This window comes from Salvelinus alpinus, chromosome 8 (genome assembly GCF_045679555.1).
Source record: "Salvelinus alpinus chromosome 8, SLU_Salpinus.1, whole genome shotgun sequence".
Classification (NCBI taxonomy): Eukaryota; Metazoa; Chordata; class Actinopteri; order Salmoniformes; family Salmonidae; genus Salvelinus; species Salvelinus alpinus.
Window position 1 is genome coordinate 53,451,477 of NC_092093.1, and position 16,665 is coordinate 53,468,141.

Here is a 16,665-nt window from a genome sequence, read left to right on the forward strand (position 1 = left end):
TTTTCAGCCATTTTAGCACAGTGACGTACCAGAAGCCTATGGTTTCAAGTGGCCAAGTGATGTCATGTGATATTCTACTGCAATCTAGTGGACGAACTGGGAATCAGACATGAGATCTGAATACATCAGTGGAAAGGTTACGAATTCAGCTTTAAAAAACAAAGTTATAAGTTTGTGTATATACATAAGCATATGTATATCACTCCTGCACAAGCCCCTGTGCTTTTTAAAAAATGTCTGTGTTCCTATGGGAATTTGTGCATGTTTAGAGTGCCACCATTAGGTCAAATATGATCATTTATGTTCGTGAGGCAATAGAGGAGTAGCAGCACGCAAAGTAGTCTAACAGTGTTTTGTGGCGTGGTGCAGATTCAGAGCTCCATTCACCTTGGGCTTTAGGACTTTCTCAAAGTGGGATTTGTCAAGGTTTTCAATCAACCCGTCATGCAGGACGACTGCACTGTGAAACACCCCTTTGATTGGACAAGAGGGAAACTTCTGACCAATGAGACCAATCACTTTGAGCACATGCTCAGAAACAGAGACATCACCTTCCATCCATACAATACGGGCACTCCATTGTCTTTCCAGAATGACTATCTCCTGCTGTATGTCTGGTGTGGGGCTACTTCTGGAGAGTATGACGATGTACTCTCCACCTTTCTTCGAAAGGAACTTCACTGTTTCAAACCCCAGCCCAGAGAGACCACCTGTGACAATGTACACAGACTTCTTCTGGAAAAGCTGGGTTGGTTTAGGCAGCAACTGAATGTTGGACAGTGTGCCTTTGGAATCACCTTAACCCAGTGCCTCAACAGACAGGGTCTTTGAGCTGAAGTACGACTCAGATTCCCCCACAGGCAGAGTCTTTGAGCTGAAGTACGACTCAAGATTCCTCAACAGACAAGGTCTTTTTGCTGAAGTACGACTCAAGATTCCTCAACAGACAGGGTCTTTGAGCTGAAGTACGACTCAAGATTCCTCAACAGACAGGGTCTTTGAGCTGAAGTACGACTCAGATTCCTCAACAGACAGGAAGTTAATGCAACCGGATTACATTTTCTGAAATGTAGAGATCTCTAGAGAAAATGATCTCCTGTCCAAATGCCCAATAAATGTGTGGCCTAAAGGCACTGAGTGAACACTAGGGCTGTGGCGGTCACACCATTTTGTCCGATGGTGATTGTCAAGCAAATAACTGTCGTTCTCACGTTAATTAACTGCGCATGCAGACCTTTGGAACATCTACCTTTTAAAAAGTCTAATAAAGCCATAGCATACACCTTCATAACAAATGAATTATTTATTTTAGACAGGTCTAAAGAAACAACTTATAAAGAAAATGTAGTCTATTTAAAAAAAACAGAATAGAACGGCATACACTGAATTGTCCTTATGTCGAACACCTCATTATCTATGCATAGTCACTTTACACATACCTACAGTACATGTACAAATTCCCTTGACTTACCTGTACCCCTGCGCGTAGACTAGGTACCGGTACCCCTGTATATAACCTCGGGACTGTTATTTTATTGTCTTACTTATTATTAAATGTTTTACTTTAGTTAATTTAGTAAATATTTTCTTAACTCTTTTTCTTGAACTGCATTGTTGGTTAAGGGCTTGTAAGTAAGCATTTCATGGTAAGTTCTAAAAATGTTGTATTTGGCGCATGTGACAAATATAATGTCATTTGATTTGATTTTGACAGAGCTCTAATGTCCTCTGTAGAGACAGAGCTGATGTCAATCAAAGCCTAGGCTGATACAGTCCACCGTGTTCTCTGCTGATCAGTAGGTTATTACTCTGATGGAGTTTGGGAAAATTCATTACCTTCAGTTCCAGAACTATTTGACGGGATGTATCACAGCAGTTTCCAATATGGCCTTCCTGACCCCACTCAAACAAGACTTCCTCAAAGTTTTGCTTGAGGTAATAAAGTTTGCCAAGAGTGTAGGAAATCCATGGCTCAAGACTTCCTTAGCATATGTAAGGCATCTAGACTTTGAGCTCAAGTGTTGCTGCATGGCTTGCTGCATGGATTTTGATACTCCTACCTGGTCAAAAAAGACCAAGACCTTCCATCCGAGAAGACCCGTTGTCCTCAGAGACTATACATAAGTCATTGTGGAAGAAGTATTCTTCAACGACAGGAGAACGGCTCCCAAGATATTTAATCATCACATGTTTAAACTCAACCAAAACCCTTCCCTCTTTGTCTGTAAAGCAACCACATACTTCATAGTGATCAACACCTTCATCAATTGCTTTCAGATACACAATCATTTCCTCTTGCAGGGGTTCAAACACTGTCAAGCGCCTATTTTGACAGGAAACCCGGGCCTTGAAGAGGATCTATATGCTACTGTAACAGGAGCAAGTTGCATCAGGAAGTCTAACACTACAGGGTGAATGCAGTATTCATGCAACTGAGACAGCAATTCCTCTGGAACTGTGACAACTGAAAAAGCCTCCTTAAACTCTTCAAAGACTCTGCAATAGGTTACAGTCATAGAGCCTCCGTGTGTAGCAGAAGTTAGGAGCTATATAATCTATGGAATTAAAAGGACGGAATTAAAAGTTAAAGGATAGGCTACAACAACAAAGAGCCAACAGGTAGGCTGCTACTTAGTATTCTGAATGGAGATGTTGTTGTTTGTAACTGCAGGATGAGAAAGTGCATGCACTGCAGCCTCAATTAGCCTAGCTAGCTAACGTTAGCTATGATGCTTAACCAGCTACTCCCGGTTTGATGCAGTCAAGACAGGTACTACGTTATTATATTTGATGATAAATAACCTAGCTATGGCAGTTATTGGTCTACTATAGCACAAGTTGGCTTGATTGGTTGCTGTCTCTCGTCTCTCCCTCCCTCCTTGCGCCCTGTGTCACTCGCTCACAGTACGGCCCCTCTCCCGCCTGCTAGAGTGGCACCCCTCTCTCCCTTCTCCTTCGCTTTATCAGCTCCGTTTAAAAAAGTAGCTTAAAAAATGACTTTTCTGCTGCTGAGACCAGACAGACATTTTTATTTGGCAAAATATTGCCAGATTTTTTATGAAACAGCCACACATGTGGCCTCTCATTCCATCATAACATTTTTTTTTCATAACATTTTTTGTGAGGCAAACAAGTAGGCTAGGTGCGCTCGTTTTGGTGGAGAGGACTGCAGGGTGTAGTGCTGTCAGAATGCACCAGAGAGTCACAATGGTACTTGTTTAGTAAAAGTTAGATCAAAGCTGAGTCAATGTCTTGGAAGATCACATGATAATTAATTAGTACTCTTCATAACATATAAGAATATCATAGCGAATATAATAGCATAGTAACGTAATTATTCTGAATTTGCACATCAAATATTAACAGTTGAATAGGCCAAATATGGAAGTTGGTGACAATCAACAGTTTAGTCATCATTTTCTACTAAGGGCTCTATTCAGTCTGTATCGCTGAAACGTTAGAAACGTAAACCGATTGAGTCGACATATGCCGCATTTACCCTGAATGCAGTCTCCGCTGACGGGAAGTACACCTTTAGTACTAGAAGAGCGGAGTAAGTCATTTTGACTCAATATGAATAAAAAAATTCAAATATCTCTGCCATTTTCAAAGTCTTTCCTCCATCCTTGACTTTTTCTAAATAAGTCTATTTAACACATGTATGTTGTAAGAATTTCGATGTCACAAACATAATTTGTCTTATAAGCAGTTTTAAAAGGACATGTCATTTTCTTTCCCCCCATGAGAGCCAAAAAGTTACATTTTCAAATCCTTCAGCAGATGCAGGACATTTTTTATTTCTATATAGTATCAGAAAGAGCATATTCTGACGTTGCCCTAACCCTTACCATTGCCAAATAACTAGCTCAATCTAAAATCAAACTCTGCATTTGAGCATGCTGCAACAGGTAGCCTACAGTAACATAAACTCATGTGAAAGGACCACCAGAGGGCAGGCTGGGCTCACGGATAGTAGCCCAACCAGGCATGTGAGTCAATGTGACCAGAGGTGCGCAATAGAACATGAGAGACCGCCTGTCGGCAGTGTGGCCCATAGTAAAAGAGCATGTGGAGAAGGCTCAAAGGACCCAAGGCCGAGCCTGCGATAAATCCGCGACACCCCGTGAGTTCACCGTGGGAGAGAAAGTGATGGTGCTCGTGCCCACTGCTGAACACCGCTTGCTGGCGCAGTGGAGGGGGCCCTATGAGGTAATGAAAAGGGTCTCACCGGTCAATTACCTCATCAAGCAACCTGACAGCAGGAAGAAGGTCCAACTCTATCATATAAACCTGTTGAGGAAGTACCATGGAAAAGAGGAGGCTCTACCACAGGTGCACCGTGGCCAAACTCTCCTGCCGGAGCAGTCGAGACAGCTAGACAAGCTGATTGTGAACTTCGGCCGGGTATTCTCTCCATCCCCAGGACAAACAGATGTCCTGTTCCACCATATCCACACTGAACCCGACAAGAAGGTGCATATCCGGCCTTACAGGATTCCTGAGGCTCGCCGAGTCATCGCTAAGAACGAGGTAAGGGAGATGCTGAGGATGGGTGTGATCGAGTGAGTGGTCCAGTCCCATAGTCCTGGTCCCCAAACCCAATGGTAGTATGAGACTCTGCAAAGACAAATATGCTGCCTGGGTCTGTCCGAAGCGGAATTACCTGGGGTACACCGTGGGGAATGGGAAAATACGCCCACAGGCAGAGAAGACCAGGGCAATTCAGGACTGGCCTCGACCCCGGACAAAGCGGGATGTTTGGGCCTTCTTAGGGATGACGGGATATTATCGCCGTTTCATCCCTGGATATGCAACCATTGCCAATCCCCTCACAAACCTCATCAAGAAAAACTTGCCAAACCGGGTAGAGTGGAAGGACGAGACGGAAGAGGCCTTTCGATTGCTAAAAGTGTGTTCTGATCCCGTTCTACATGCTACAGACTTCTCACAAGAGTTCATTGTGCAGGTAGACGCTTCAGAAACGGGGCTCGGGGCCGTCCTGGCTCAGGGTGAAGGCGAAGCAGAGAGGCCTATTCTCTTCATAAGTAGGAAGCTCAGCGATCGGGAACAGAGATATGCTACCGTAGAAAAAGAGGCCCTAGCCATTTTGTTGGGCCATCCATTATCTCCGGTACTACCTACTGGGTCGTAGGTTTGCATTAGTTACTGACCATGCTCCCTTCACGTGGATGGCTGGTAAGAGAAACAATAACAACAGAATAGCCAGATGGTTTCTTGCTTTACAACCGTTGTGAGTCAATGTGACCAGAGGCAATTAAGCACAGCTGACGGTACTAATAACATATTCTCTTTTCCCTACAAGAGGGAGGAGGGACCCAGCAGAGAGAGTAGGGAACCAGCAGAGAGAGGAGGGAACCAGCGAAGGGGAGAGAAGAAGAAGATAAACTATCTCTGGAGGATGGCCACCGAGAGCGAGGAGCTATCCACGAAGAACCATTAAGACGGTGACAAATCTGTGATTTTTGTTATAGTTTAAAGATAATCGTCTTGTGTTCCTGTGTCATCTAATGAAGAAAATGTATGTTGTTCCTTGGGAGATTCCCATTGATTGTGTTGGAGTGTTGGTATTGTCAGAAATCTCTCAATAGAGAACTGTGTTCAATCAAGAAAAACTACTCCTGACTCGTTTATTCCACCTTTCCGCTTTAGAGTGACACCAAATTACTTGGTCCGCTCACACTAATGAAAAAGCTATTGTGTTCCTTGAAATCTTTTTCAAGATTACTCTGATGACCTTCATAAAAATAGCCACATTATTATTTTTCCAATACCATATATGAAATATATTTATTTTGACTGTTAGAATGTTTGAGTCAAAATGACTTTTCTAGTCTTAAATTTCAATCACACTGTAACGTTAAACTTCTGCGATACCGATTAATCTACCATTAATATCATCAACATAGTCTACTTGCATGTAATTAATAGATGTAGTAAAATAATCAACATGACACTCGAATGCCTTGTGGAAAAACACAAACCAAATGAATAGACATTGTGAAAAAATAGACACTACAGAAAAAACTATATTACACAGTTTGATAGACTGAAACTCAATATGACGAAATACTAATTAAATATGAAATCTCACACATATACAGTATATAGATTTTTTACCTTTGCAATGCATGACACAAACAAAAACAAAGAATGTGTTACCTATAACCTGTAATCTATAACATATAATCTACTGTGTTTATGTGTGCTTTTCAGAATGACTTAGACATTCTTATTCTATAGATAATATATCCTACATATTACAAATATAATTACATTTGTCAAATGCAAGTCAGATTTACTAAGCATTCACGCACAATATGTTATATTTTCTTCCAATAGGGGGTTAAACACCACAATTAAAAAAGCTACAGTGTACACTTTACCATAATGTCCTTTATCATTAACTTTATTTGAATTTTTTTTCTAGCTTCTATGTCTGATAGTTATCAGTAGAAACAGGTTGCAAATCCTGCAGCTGAAGTAGTGCTTAGCGACTTCAAGAATGAATGACCACCCAGCCCAGCAGTTTTTAAGGACAGTCAGAAATTGTTTTCACAAGCAATATTATCATTCCCTTTCAGTTTAAATTGATAGGTATTAACTTGAGGGTTATCACCTGCATCTTCTTCATCGCCAACTTTAGCGCCGCAGATTCCAAAGAAAGACAAAAAAACGGGGATAAACACTATTCCATGGACGGCTCCAAACACAATGACCAAGAACATGATCTTAAAGAAGGTCCTGAAGATGTAGCTCTCAGCTGCAGACAGGGCCACCACTCCTAAGATAGTAGACACAGCTCCTTGTATGATAGGATACCCCAAGTGATAGACAGCATCTATGGCCTTCTCATTAGCAGTTCTCTTATTGCTAGAGACAAAGGCATAGGAAATGTGAGCGGAAAAGTCCACTGAGAAACCGATGCAGATGACAAGATTGATCATGGATACAGAGTCTAGATTGACATCCCAAAATGCCATGAAACCAGCAACACCCACTATAACAGAGGCAATGGCAAAGGTCACCCACAGAGAACATATTGGGTTGGGAATCAACAGGAGGGAGATCACCAGCATGGCAAGAGTGGCAACTACAATGTTTTGGATGGTGTTACTAACAATGACTGCATATTGGTCAAAGTATATGAAAGCAGGGTGGTAAACAACCAACTTTACTGGACAATCATTAGCTGTCTCTCGAAGCTCATTCAACATGTTCTTTTCATCAACAGCTGTACTGACATTGACTGTCTGAATGAACACACGTGAGGCATATATTGTGTTGTCTGTAAAATTCACATCTTGTATGAAATCAGACCTCTCAAGAAATGCAGACAAATTACGTTTGAATGTATTTTCCTCACTTAGATTCAAATTGGTCATCTTTCCAAATGTAAGATATTGATTGAGCCAAGATATGGTCCCGTTTTGAGAAACCATTGATAGACTTTCAAAGTTTTGAAGGCAGGAGTCAAGACTATTCCGAGCACTTTCGTCCCAATATTTAAACGTACTATCTGTCACAACAACCATAACATTTGGACCATACTCTGAAAAGAATTCGTCCTCATTATCATAATAGCTACCCACATATGAGCTATCAGCTGCTAGGTTTTTAAGGTCTATGCCCTCTTTGATTTGGAAGCAACCGTAGATGCTTGAGCCCAAATATCCAGCATAGAGCAGGATCACAAACCCCTTGGTCCAATTATTTGTTAGAAATGGACCATAGTACGTCTTAAAGAAGTTGTTAATTGGCATTGGTTCCTCTTTTCCCGTTCCATGATCATAAGCTCCCCCTACGGAGCAGATATTGTACTTTTCAGAATTCTCCTCTGGTTCCGGAACCTTCATGCAGGTCAGCCAATGTCTGTTGCTCTTTTCACGTCTTCCATTCAGTGCCAGAAATGCACCAAAGAAGGTGATGTTGTACAAGTAGCAGAAGAGCACAGCTGTGCCAGTATACATACAAAAGGACTGTACAGAACCAAAGGGAGTTAACAGACCAATATAGAAAGCCAGGGCATCAGTTAGTGTTGTGATGGTGATAGAAACAGCTGCCTCTTTGTATGTAGCCGCCATACGATCCTCTACGTCGCCATGAACTTGAGTCTGCTGCCAGCAAGAAATCATGATGAACATGTCGTCAACACCAATTCCTGTGGAGAACAAGGGCACCGTTTTACAAAATGTCAGATCTTGTTTCTACCCGTGTTCATTCCTGTGATCACATCTGTTAAGATCACGATCCGAGTACATTTCATATCAGGTCTAAACAGGATGTCAGTTGCATTGGTTTATTGTATCATAATGAGAGTTTGTAAGCTTACCCAGAATCAGGAATGGAGCTGTTGCCACAGTCATAGCGAAGGGCATCCCACAGTACAGCAACAACCCAAAACTGGACAACACTGCCATACCAGCTGAGAGGACACCAAAGGTCGCCACCCACACCTTGTTCCTAACACAGTCCAACCTAGACAAACACAACATTAGTCCCAGCGTGGGTAAACGCTGCTAAGTAGTGCTCTCTGATATGCCTTGAAAACAGTAATGTAGTCACAATGTGGGGTCGACTGATTTGAGCCACATATCTAGTTTCAGATAATAAACACTGTTATTATCATTTATATATTGACTGATGATGTGGAATCGTATAGGACTCCAACGAGTGGTTCTGGAATTGGATTCTCAAGCCTCATATTGATATTAAATATTAGCGATAGCGATATTACTGTGCGACGAAAGACATTGCAAAACAATTTGTATATCGATGTCGTGTCCATCAGAATGTTTCAACCTCTGTGTTGAGAAGTCGTGTTGTTACTGTCAGTTCCTGGTGGGTTGTTCCATTTGATTTCAATCACTTTTGAACGTAACTTTCGATAATACTGAACAGAAAAATATAAACGCAACATGTAAAATGTTGGTTTAATGAGCTGAAATAAAAGATCCTCAAGGTTTTCCATACGCACAAATAGCTTATTTCTCTCAAATTTTGTGGACACATTTTTTCTACATCCCTGTTAGTGAGCATTTCTCCTTTGCCAAGATAATCCATCCACATGACAGGTGTGGAATATCAATACGCTGATTAAACAGCATGATCATTACACAGGTTCACCTCGTGCTGGGGACAATAAAAGGAATATCAATACGCTGATTAAACAGCATGATCATTACACAGGTTCACCTTGTGCTGGGGACAATAAAAGGAATATCAATACGCTGATTAAACAGCATGATCATTACACAGGTTCACCTTGTGCTGGGGACAATAAAAGGAATATCAATACGCTGATTAAACAGCATGATCATTACACAGGTTCACCTTGTGCTGGGGACAATAAAAGGAATATCAATACGCTGATTAAACAGCATGATCATTACACAGGTTCACCTTGTGCTGGGGACAATAAAAGGAATATCAATACGCTGATTAAACAACATCATCATTACACAGGTTCACCTTGTGCTGGGGACAATAAAAGGAATATCAATACGCTGATTAAACAGCATGATCATTACACAGGTTCACCTTGTGCTGGGGACAATAAAAGGAATATCAATACACTGATTAAACATCATGATCATTACTTCTAGGTAAAATCCCAGAGATGACTAGGTGAAACATCTGTCTATGTGCCCTGGAGCAAGGCACTTAACCCTAATTGCTCCTGTAAATGGCTCTGGATAAGTGCGTCTGCTAAATGACTCAAATGTAAATGCTGAGAATGAGTTTATCATAAAATTGTTTGTTTGTTTGTTATAGTCCTTTCTGACATGGAGCTGTCCTATGTTCATTGTCCTATATTTATTGAAATCATAAAAGATACCTTATACAAGATGTGATTGAAAAAGTGATGGCCAGGGCATAGGTCAATGAGAAGAGGGGAATGATGGAGTCAGAGCTCTTCTCAAACTCTTCATCTCTTGATATTGATGTAAAGTAAGATATGGTCATCTGCAAAGACAAATAAGAATATAGATACAAGACCATATTCAGGTAACATTAGTAAAACAACTCAAGATGTTTGAATAATCAAATTATGATGACGTTACATGTTTTTTTAATGGAGCTTAAATGTGCAGTTTGATCAATTAGGCTGTAGGCCTAAACATGGTGAGAAGACACCCATCCTATACAAGTTGACAAAAATGTTTCATCTCTAAAAGGATGTACTCACGCCTTCTTGTTGCATCATCGACGCAGTCTCTATAAACTTCTGCAGCCACATCGTAGTTACAGTCTGGTTGTCTTCTTTTAAGAAGTAAAAAAGTCGAATTGCCTTTGCGCTTTCAATTTCAGTTGACCCAGTTTTCAGTTTCACACCACCAATTTCAGATGCGATGAAAATGTTGTCATGATACGGGTAATCAATAGTTGTTGTGGTAACATTGGGAGTTTTTACAATATCAAAGATTGAATTTGACACGCACACATCACCTTTCTTAACACAAAGGTTTGAGAAATTAAATGTTCCTACTTCAATGGCTTTCACGTCCCTGTCAATATCAACAATTTTAGTAAAAGCAGGAATTGTGAGGATATTTGCTGTAGGCGTAACAATTATGAGAGATGCAAAGGTCCCTTCAGTATAGAGCCGCAAACGAGAGAAGTCGCTATCATTCTGTGGAAAGTATTCTTTAACTACTCGTCGTTCGTCTTTCGCCGGTCCATTCATAGGTGTAAACATCTCTTCAATGCCGTTTGCTTCTCTGTCCGCAAGGAAGTAAAATCCTCCGCCAAGACACGCAGAAATCAACATTGGAAGAATAAAAAACCACCAGTGGTGTCTACCAACAAAACGCCCAAGTATTTCAAATCCTCTAGCTATTGGTTTCTCAACACAGTCTGTGTTGCACCCAGCCATTTTCTATTCTCCTTTTCAACTTGTGGTATTAGAAAAAAAAACTTGCCTTGAATTATATCTGTTGACGTTACAGTCATAAGCTATACTTCCTCTGAACATGGTAACATGATAAGCTTCCTGTGAAGAGTTTTTCTCAGCAATAGCTCTGCCAGCCCTGGTGCATCTCTGATCCTATCACAACCATGACTGCGTCAGGGCAATAAATGTTTACATATTAACTAATAAGGTGGTTTATCTGTTTGTGTTGTGATAACATCACTAGGTGTCACGCCTGCTCCAGCTCCCCCTCCCTGGCGCTCGAAGGTGCCAGGCTCCCCCAGCATTATGCACTCCTGCCACCATCAGTACACACACATGCCTTCCCCCCGTCACGAGGATCAGCGTATTACTGGACTCACCTGGAATCAATCACCTGTGTCAATACCGCCACTATATCTGTCTGTTCCCAAGCTCTGTTCCCCGCCGTCTTTGCATACCTGGTTCTGATGCTGTCTCTGTACTGTTTGATGTCTGTTCCATATTAAATGTTCTACCCCCCTGTACCTGCTTCTCTTCTCCAGCGTCGGTCCTTACACTTGGAGTTCATCGCTAGGATGCAAAGTTTCGTCTTTATTAATTAACATTGCTTGTGTAATGTTTTGTGCAATTTCAGGGGTTGCCCCTGTGATGACTTCCCTGTCAAAAGTACAGTTTGATAACAAAGGGGTGACCTGTTAATCTAAACTTCATATTGATGTACCGGCATATAAACACACACCTGTCAAAAGAGCCCTCATCCATTGTGATTCACTTTTGGGTCGATAATGTTTGAGTATGATAAAAGACAATCAAATACATTGTTTCATGTGTGTAACGACGACGCCGGGAGACGGGAAGCAAGTGCAGGTAGTGAGTTTAATAATTAACAAAACAGAGAACAATACAAGAGTAAAGTACAGACATGGAACAACATCAATATTGCCTGGGCAACTAAGGGCATGCCAGATATAGGGGAGGTAATGAGAGAGGAAATGGAGTCCAGGTGAGCCTAATCATGAGGAGCAAGTGCGCGTAATGATGGATGCCAGGTGCACGTAATGATTGTTGCCAGGATCGGTGGTTACTAAACCGGCGATGTCAAACACCGGAGGGGAGTAGCGGGAGTAGACGTGATAGTACCCCCCTCCCCGACACGCGGCTCCAGCCGCAGGACGACACCGGCCTAAGGGACGGCCCCGAGGATGAGGATGAGGAGCGGGCCGGTCTGGAAATCACGGATGATGTTGGTATCCAGAATGTCCTCCACCGGAACCCAACACCGCTCCTCTGGACCGTACCCCTCCCAGTCCACCAGGTACCGGAGCCTACCCCCATGACGGTCAGGAGTCCAGTAGGGATCTGACGGCATCTGACTCCCTCGACATCCAGGGGGGTGTCATGGGGGATAGCCTCAGCCAGGGGATCAGGAACCACCGGCCTGAGAAGGGAGACATTAAAGGAAGGTGAGATGCAGTAGTCACTGGGGAGCTGTAATCTATACACCACCTCATTGACCCTCAGGAGAATCTTGACGGTCCCACAACCCACAAACCGGGGGCTCAGCTTCTTGCAGGGTAGGCGGAGTGGGAGGTTGCTGGTAGAGAGCCAGACACGATCCCCAGGATGGAACAAGGGAGTCTCACTGCGGTGGCGGTCTGCCTGCTTCTTCTGACGGTGGACGGCGCACTGGAGTCTCACATGAGCATCGCTCCACAATTCTTCTCCACGTATGAAAAACTCATCAGCCACAGGAGCTTCGGTCTGGCGAGCCAGGGACGACCAAGGAGCCAAGGAGCCAGGGACGACTGATAACGCAGAACACACTGGAAGGGAGTCAGCCCGGAGGAGGATTGACTTAACGAATTCTGAGCATACTCCACCCATGGAAGGAATTGGGCCCCCTCCCCCTGCCGGTCCTGGGAGTGACTCCTCAGGAACCTCCCCAGCTCCTAGTTCATCCTCTCCACCTGCCTGTTAAACTGAGGCCGGTACCCGGAAGTGAGGCTGACCGTGGCCCCCAGCTTCTCCATAAAGGCTCTCCGTACCTGTGATGTGAATTGGGGGCCACGGTTGGTAGATGCTGTCCTCCGGAAGACCTGCTGGAACAGTGCATCAGCAACCTGGAGAGCAGTAGGGAGACCATATAGAGGGATGAAATTACATGATTTAGAAAATGTGTCTACCGTGAGAGGAGGGGAACAAAGTCAATGGACAGATGAGACTAGAGACGCTGAGGCACGGGAAGGGGAAGGAGCTTGGAGCGTGCCAGGGAGACTTAGTTTGGGCACATACAGAACAGGAGTTACTTCAATTTACTGACTTTATTGTCCCCATGGGGAAATTTTGTTGCTGTGTCATGTACAGTACACGTTTAAAGTGGCGTTTAAATAACAAAACAAATTGACAATACAACTTTCATAACAGTTACATACCAATAAAAAGAGACTAGTCTGCTTGCCTTACTGGGTCGATAGGAACATTGGCCCGAGCTATTTAGGAGGGTTACCACACCTGGCACAAATGTTTGTCTAGTTGTGTTTTTCCTGCCGAGGGGTGCCCTATACCTGCACCCAGAGGGGAGTAGTTCAAAGTCTGGGTACAGGGGGTGTCTTGGGTCTAAAATGATTTTGTGAGCCTTGCGGAGCCTTGACGTAGCGAGCAACAATACTTTCCAGAGAGTGATTGTATAGTACGGGTGATCCCAGGATGTCCAGCGACAATATCTGTGTGTGCCCAGGTCAACAGCCGCTCCCTTATCCCCATGTGAATGTAGAAGTGCTCAGGAAGACAGGTAGTGGGAGCGGGTTCCCTCTCCAGAGCCTGGGGAATGTCCACATCTACGTCCCAGACCACAGGGGCTACGTCATGAGAGGGAACATGTCCTCCGGCACACGGGTGACCACTCTTCGATTACAGTCACAGCCGTGTACATCCCCCCCAAGCAGATACCTCGACGGCCCTGAAAGAACTTCACTGGACTCTATGTAAACTAGAAACCATATATCATGAGGCTTTTTTTTGTAGCTGGGGGTTTTAACAAAGCTAATTTGAGACCAAGGCTACCTAAATTCTACCAGCACACTGATTGTTGTACCCGCTCGAGAAAAACATTGGACCATTGCTACTCTAACTTCCGCTATGCATTTAACGCCCTCCCCCGCCCTCCCTTCGGCAAATCTGACCATGACTCTTGCTGCTCCCCTCCTATAGGCAGAAACTAAAACAGGACGCGCCTGTGCTTAGGTCTATCCAACGCTGGTCTGACCAATCGGATTCCACACTTCAAGATTGCTTCGATCACGTGGACTGGGATATGTTCCGGGTAGCCTCAGAAAATAACATCGACGTATAAGCTGGACTGGAAACATGATCGAATACAAACAGTGTAGCCATTCCCTCTGCAAGGCAATCAAACAAGCAAAGCGCAATTCTACGCCTCAAACACAAGACATGTGGCAAGGTCTACAGACAATCACGAATTACAAAAAGAAAACCAGCCCTGTCGCGGACATCGACGTCTCACTCCCGGACAAATTAAACAACTTCTTTGTGCGCTTTGAGGCAATACAGTGCCACCGACACGGCCCGTGTGGGCTCTCCTTCAACGTGGCCGATGTGAGTAAAACATTTAAACGTGTTAACCCTCGCAAGGCTGTCGGCTCTGACGGCATCCCTAGCCGCGTCCTCAGAGCATGCGCAGACCAACTGGCTGGTGTGTTTACGAACATATTCAATCAATCCCTATCCCAGGCTGCTGTCCCCACATGCTTCAAGATGGCCACCATTGTTCCTGTTCCCAAGAAAGCTAAGGTAACTGAACTAAATTACTATCGCCCCGTGGCACTCACTTCTGTCATCATGAAATGCTTTGAGAGACTAGTCAAAAATCATATCACCTCTACCCTACCTGATACCCTAGACCCAATCCAATTTGCTTATCGCCCCAGTAGGTCCACAGATAATGCATCTCCAACCCACTTTAATAAATAGATTTAATAATGGTATAACTAGTCACTTTAAATAATGCCACTTTAATTGTGCCTCTTTGCTTGATATCATCGGAAAATCAAAAGAAATCAGCCAAGATCTCAAAGAAAAAATTGTAGACCTCCACAAGTCTGGTTCATCCTTGGGAGCGATTTCCAAACGCCTGAAGGTACCACGTTCATCTGTACAAACAATAGTACGCAAGTATAAACACCAAGGGACCATGCAGCTGTCATACCGCTCAGGAAGGAGACGCGTTCTGTCTCCTAGAGATTAACGTAATTTGGTGCAAAAAGTGCAAATCAATCCCAGAACAACAGCAAAGGACCTTGTGAAGATGCTGGAGGAAACAGGTACAAAAGTATCTTTATCCACAGTAAAACGAGTCCTATATCGACATAACCTGAAAGGCCGCTCAGCAATCCACTGCTCCACAACAGCCATAAAAAAGCCAGACTACGGTTTGCAACTGCACATGGGGACAAAGATCGTACTTTTTGGAGAAATGTCCTCTGGTCTGATGAAACAAATATAGAACTGGATGGCCATAATGACCATTGTTACATTTGGAGGAAAAAGGGGGAGGCTTGCAAGCAGAATAACACCATCCCAACCGTAAAGCACAGGGGTGGCAGCATCATGTTGTGGGGGTGCTTTGCTGCAGGAGGGACTGGTGCACTTCACAAAATAGATGTCATCACGAGGAAGGAAAAGTATGTGGATATATTGAAGCAACATCTCAAGACATCAGTCAGTAAGGTAAAGCTTGGTCGCAACTGGGTCTTCCAAATGGACAATGACCCCAAGCATACTTCCAAAGTTGTGGCAAAATGGCTTAAGGACAACAAAGTCAGGGTATTGGAGTGGCCATCACTGAAAAATGGTGGCCACTGAAAAAGCGTGTGCGAGCAAGGAGGCCTACAAACCTGACTCAGTTACACCAGCTCTGTCAGGAGGAATGGGCCAAAATTCACCCAACTTATTGTGGGAAACTTGTGGAAGGCTACCCGAAATGTTTGACCCAAGTTAAACAATTTAACAGCAATGCTACCAAATACTAATTGAGTGTATGTAAACTTTGACCCACTGGGAATGTGATGAAAGAAATAAAAGCTGAAATAAAATGGTGATCCTAACTGACCTAAGACAGGGAATTTTTACTCTGATTAAATGTCAGGAATTGTGAAAAACTTGAGTTTAAATGTATTTGGCTAAGGTGTATGTAAACTTCCTGTATATACCATATTTTATACCATCTACTGCATCTTGCCTATGCCGAACGGTCATCGCGCATCCATATATATTTAAATGTACATATTCTTATTCCATCCCCTTACATTGTGTGTATAAGGCAGTCGATTTGAATTTGTTAGATTACTTGTTAGATATTATGTAACGACAGCCTTCCTCCTCTTCGTCCGAAGAGGAGGTGTAGCAGGGATCGGACCAAGACGCAGCGTAGTTCGTGTTCAACATGTTTAATAAAAGACGATACACGTGAACACTATACAAATACAAAATAACAAATGTGGCAAAACCGAAACAGTCCTATCTGGTGCAGAGAACACAAAGACAGAAGACAACCACCCACAAACCCCAACACAAAACAAGCTACCTAAATATGGTTCCCAATCAGAGACAATGACTAACACCTGCCTCTGATTGAGAACCATATCAGGCCATACATAGAAATGGACAAACTAGACACTCAACATAGAATGCCCACCCAGCTCACATCCTGACCAACACTAAAACAAGGAAAACAC

At 43.3% G+C, this 16,665-nt stretch overlaps 1 protein-coding gene across 1 annotated transcript; it reads right to left on the minus strand.

Annotated features, from left to right (window-relative positions):
- Nucleotides 1-5,649: 5,649 nt before the first annotated feature.
- LOC139583281 (patched domain-containing protein 3-like) lies at nucleotides 5,650-10,973 on the minus strand. The gene is made up of 4 exons (XM_071414185.1): nucleotides 10,208-10,973; nucleotides 9,857-9,984; nucleotides 8,351-8,496; nucleotides 5,650-8,179 (listed from the first exon to the last, which is right to left on the minus strand). The coding sequence occupies exons 1-4, from the start codon at nucleotides 10,892-10,894 to the stop codon at nucleotides 6,561-6,563; spliced, it is 2,580 nt and encodes an 859-aa protein (XP_071270286.1). The 5' UTR covers nucleotides 10,895-10,973; the 3' UTR covers nucleotides 5,650-6,560.
- Between the last annotated feature and the right edge of the window lie 5,692 nt (nucleotides 10,974-16,665).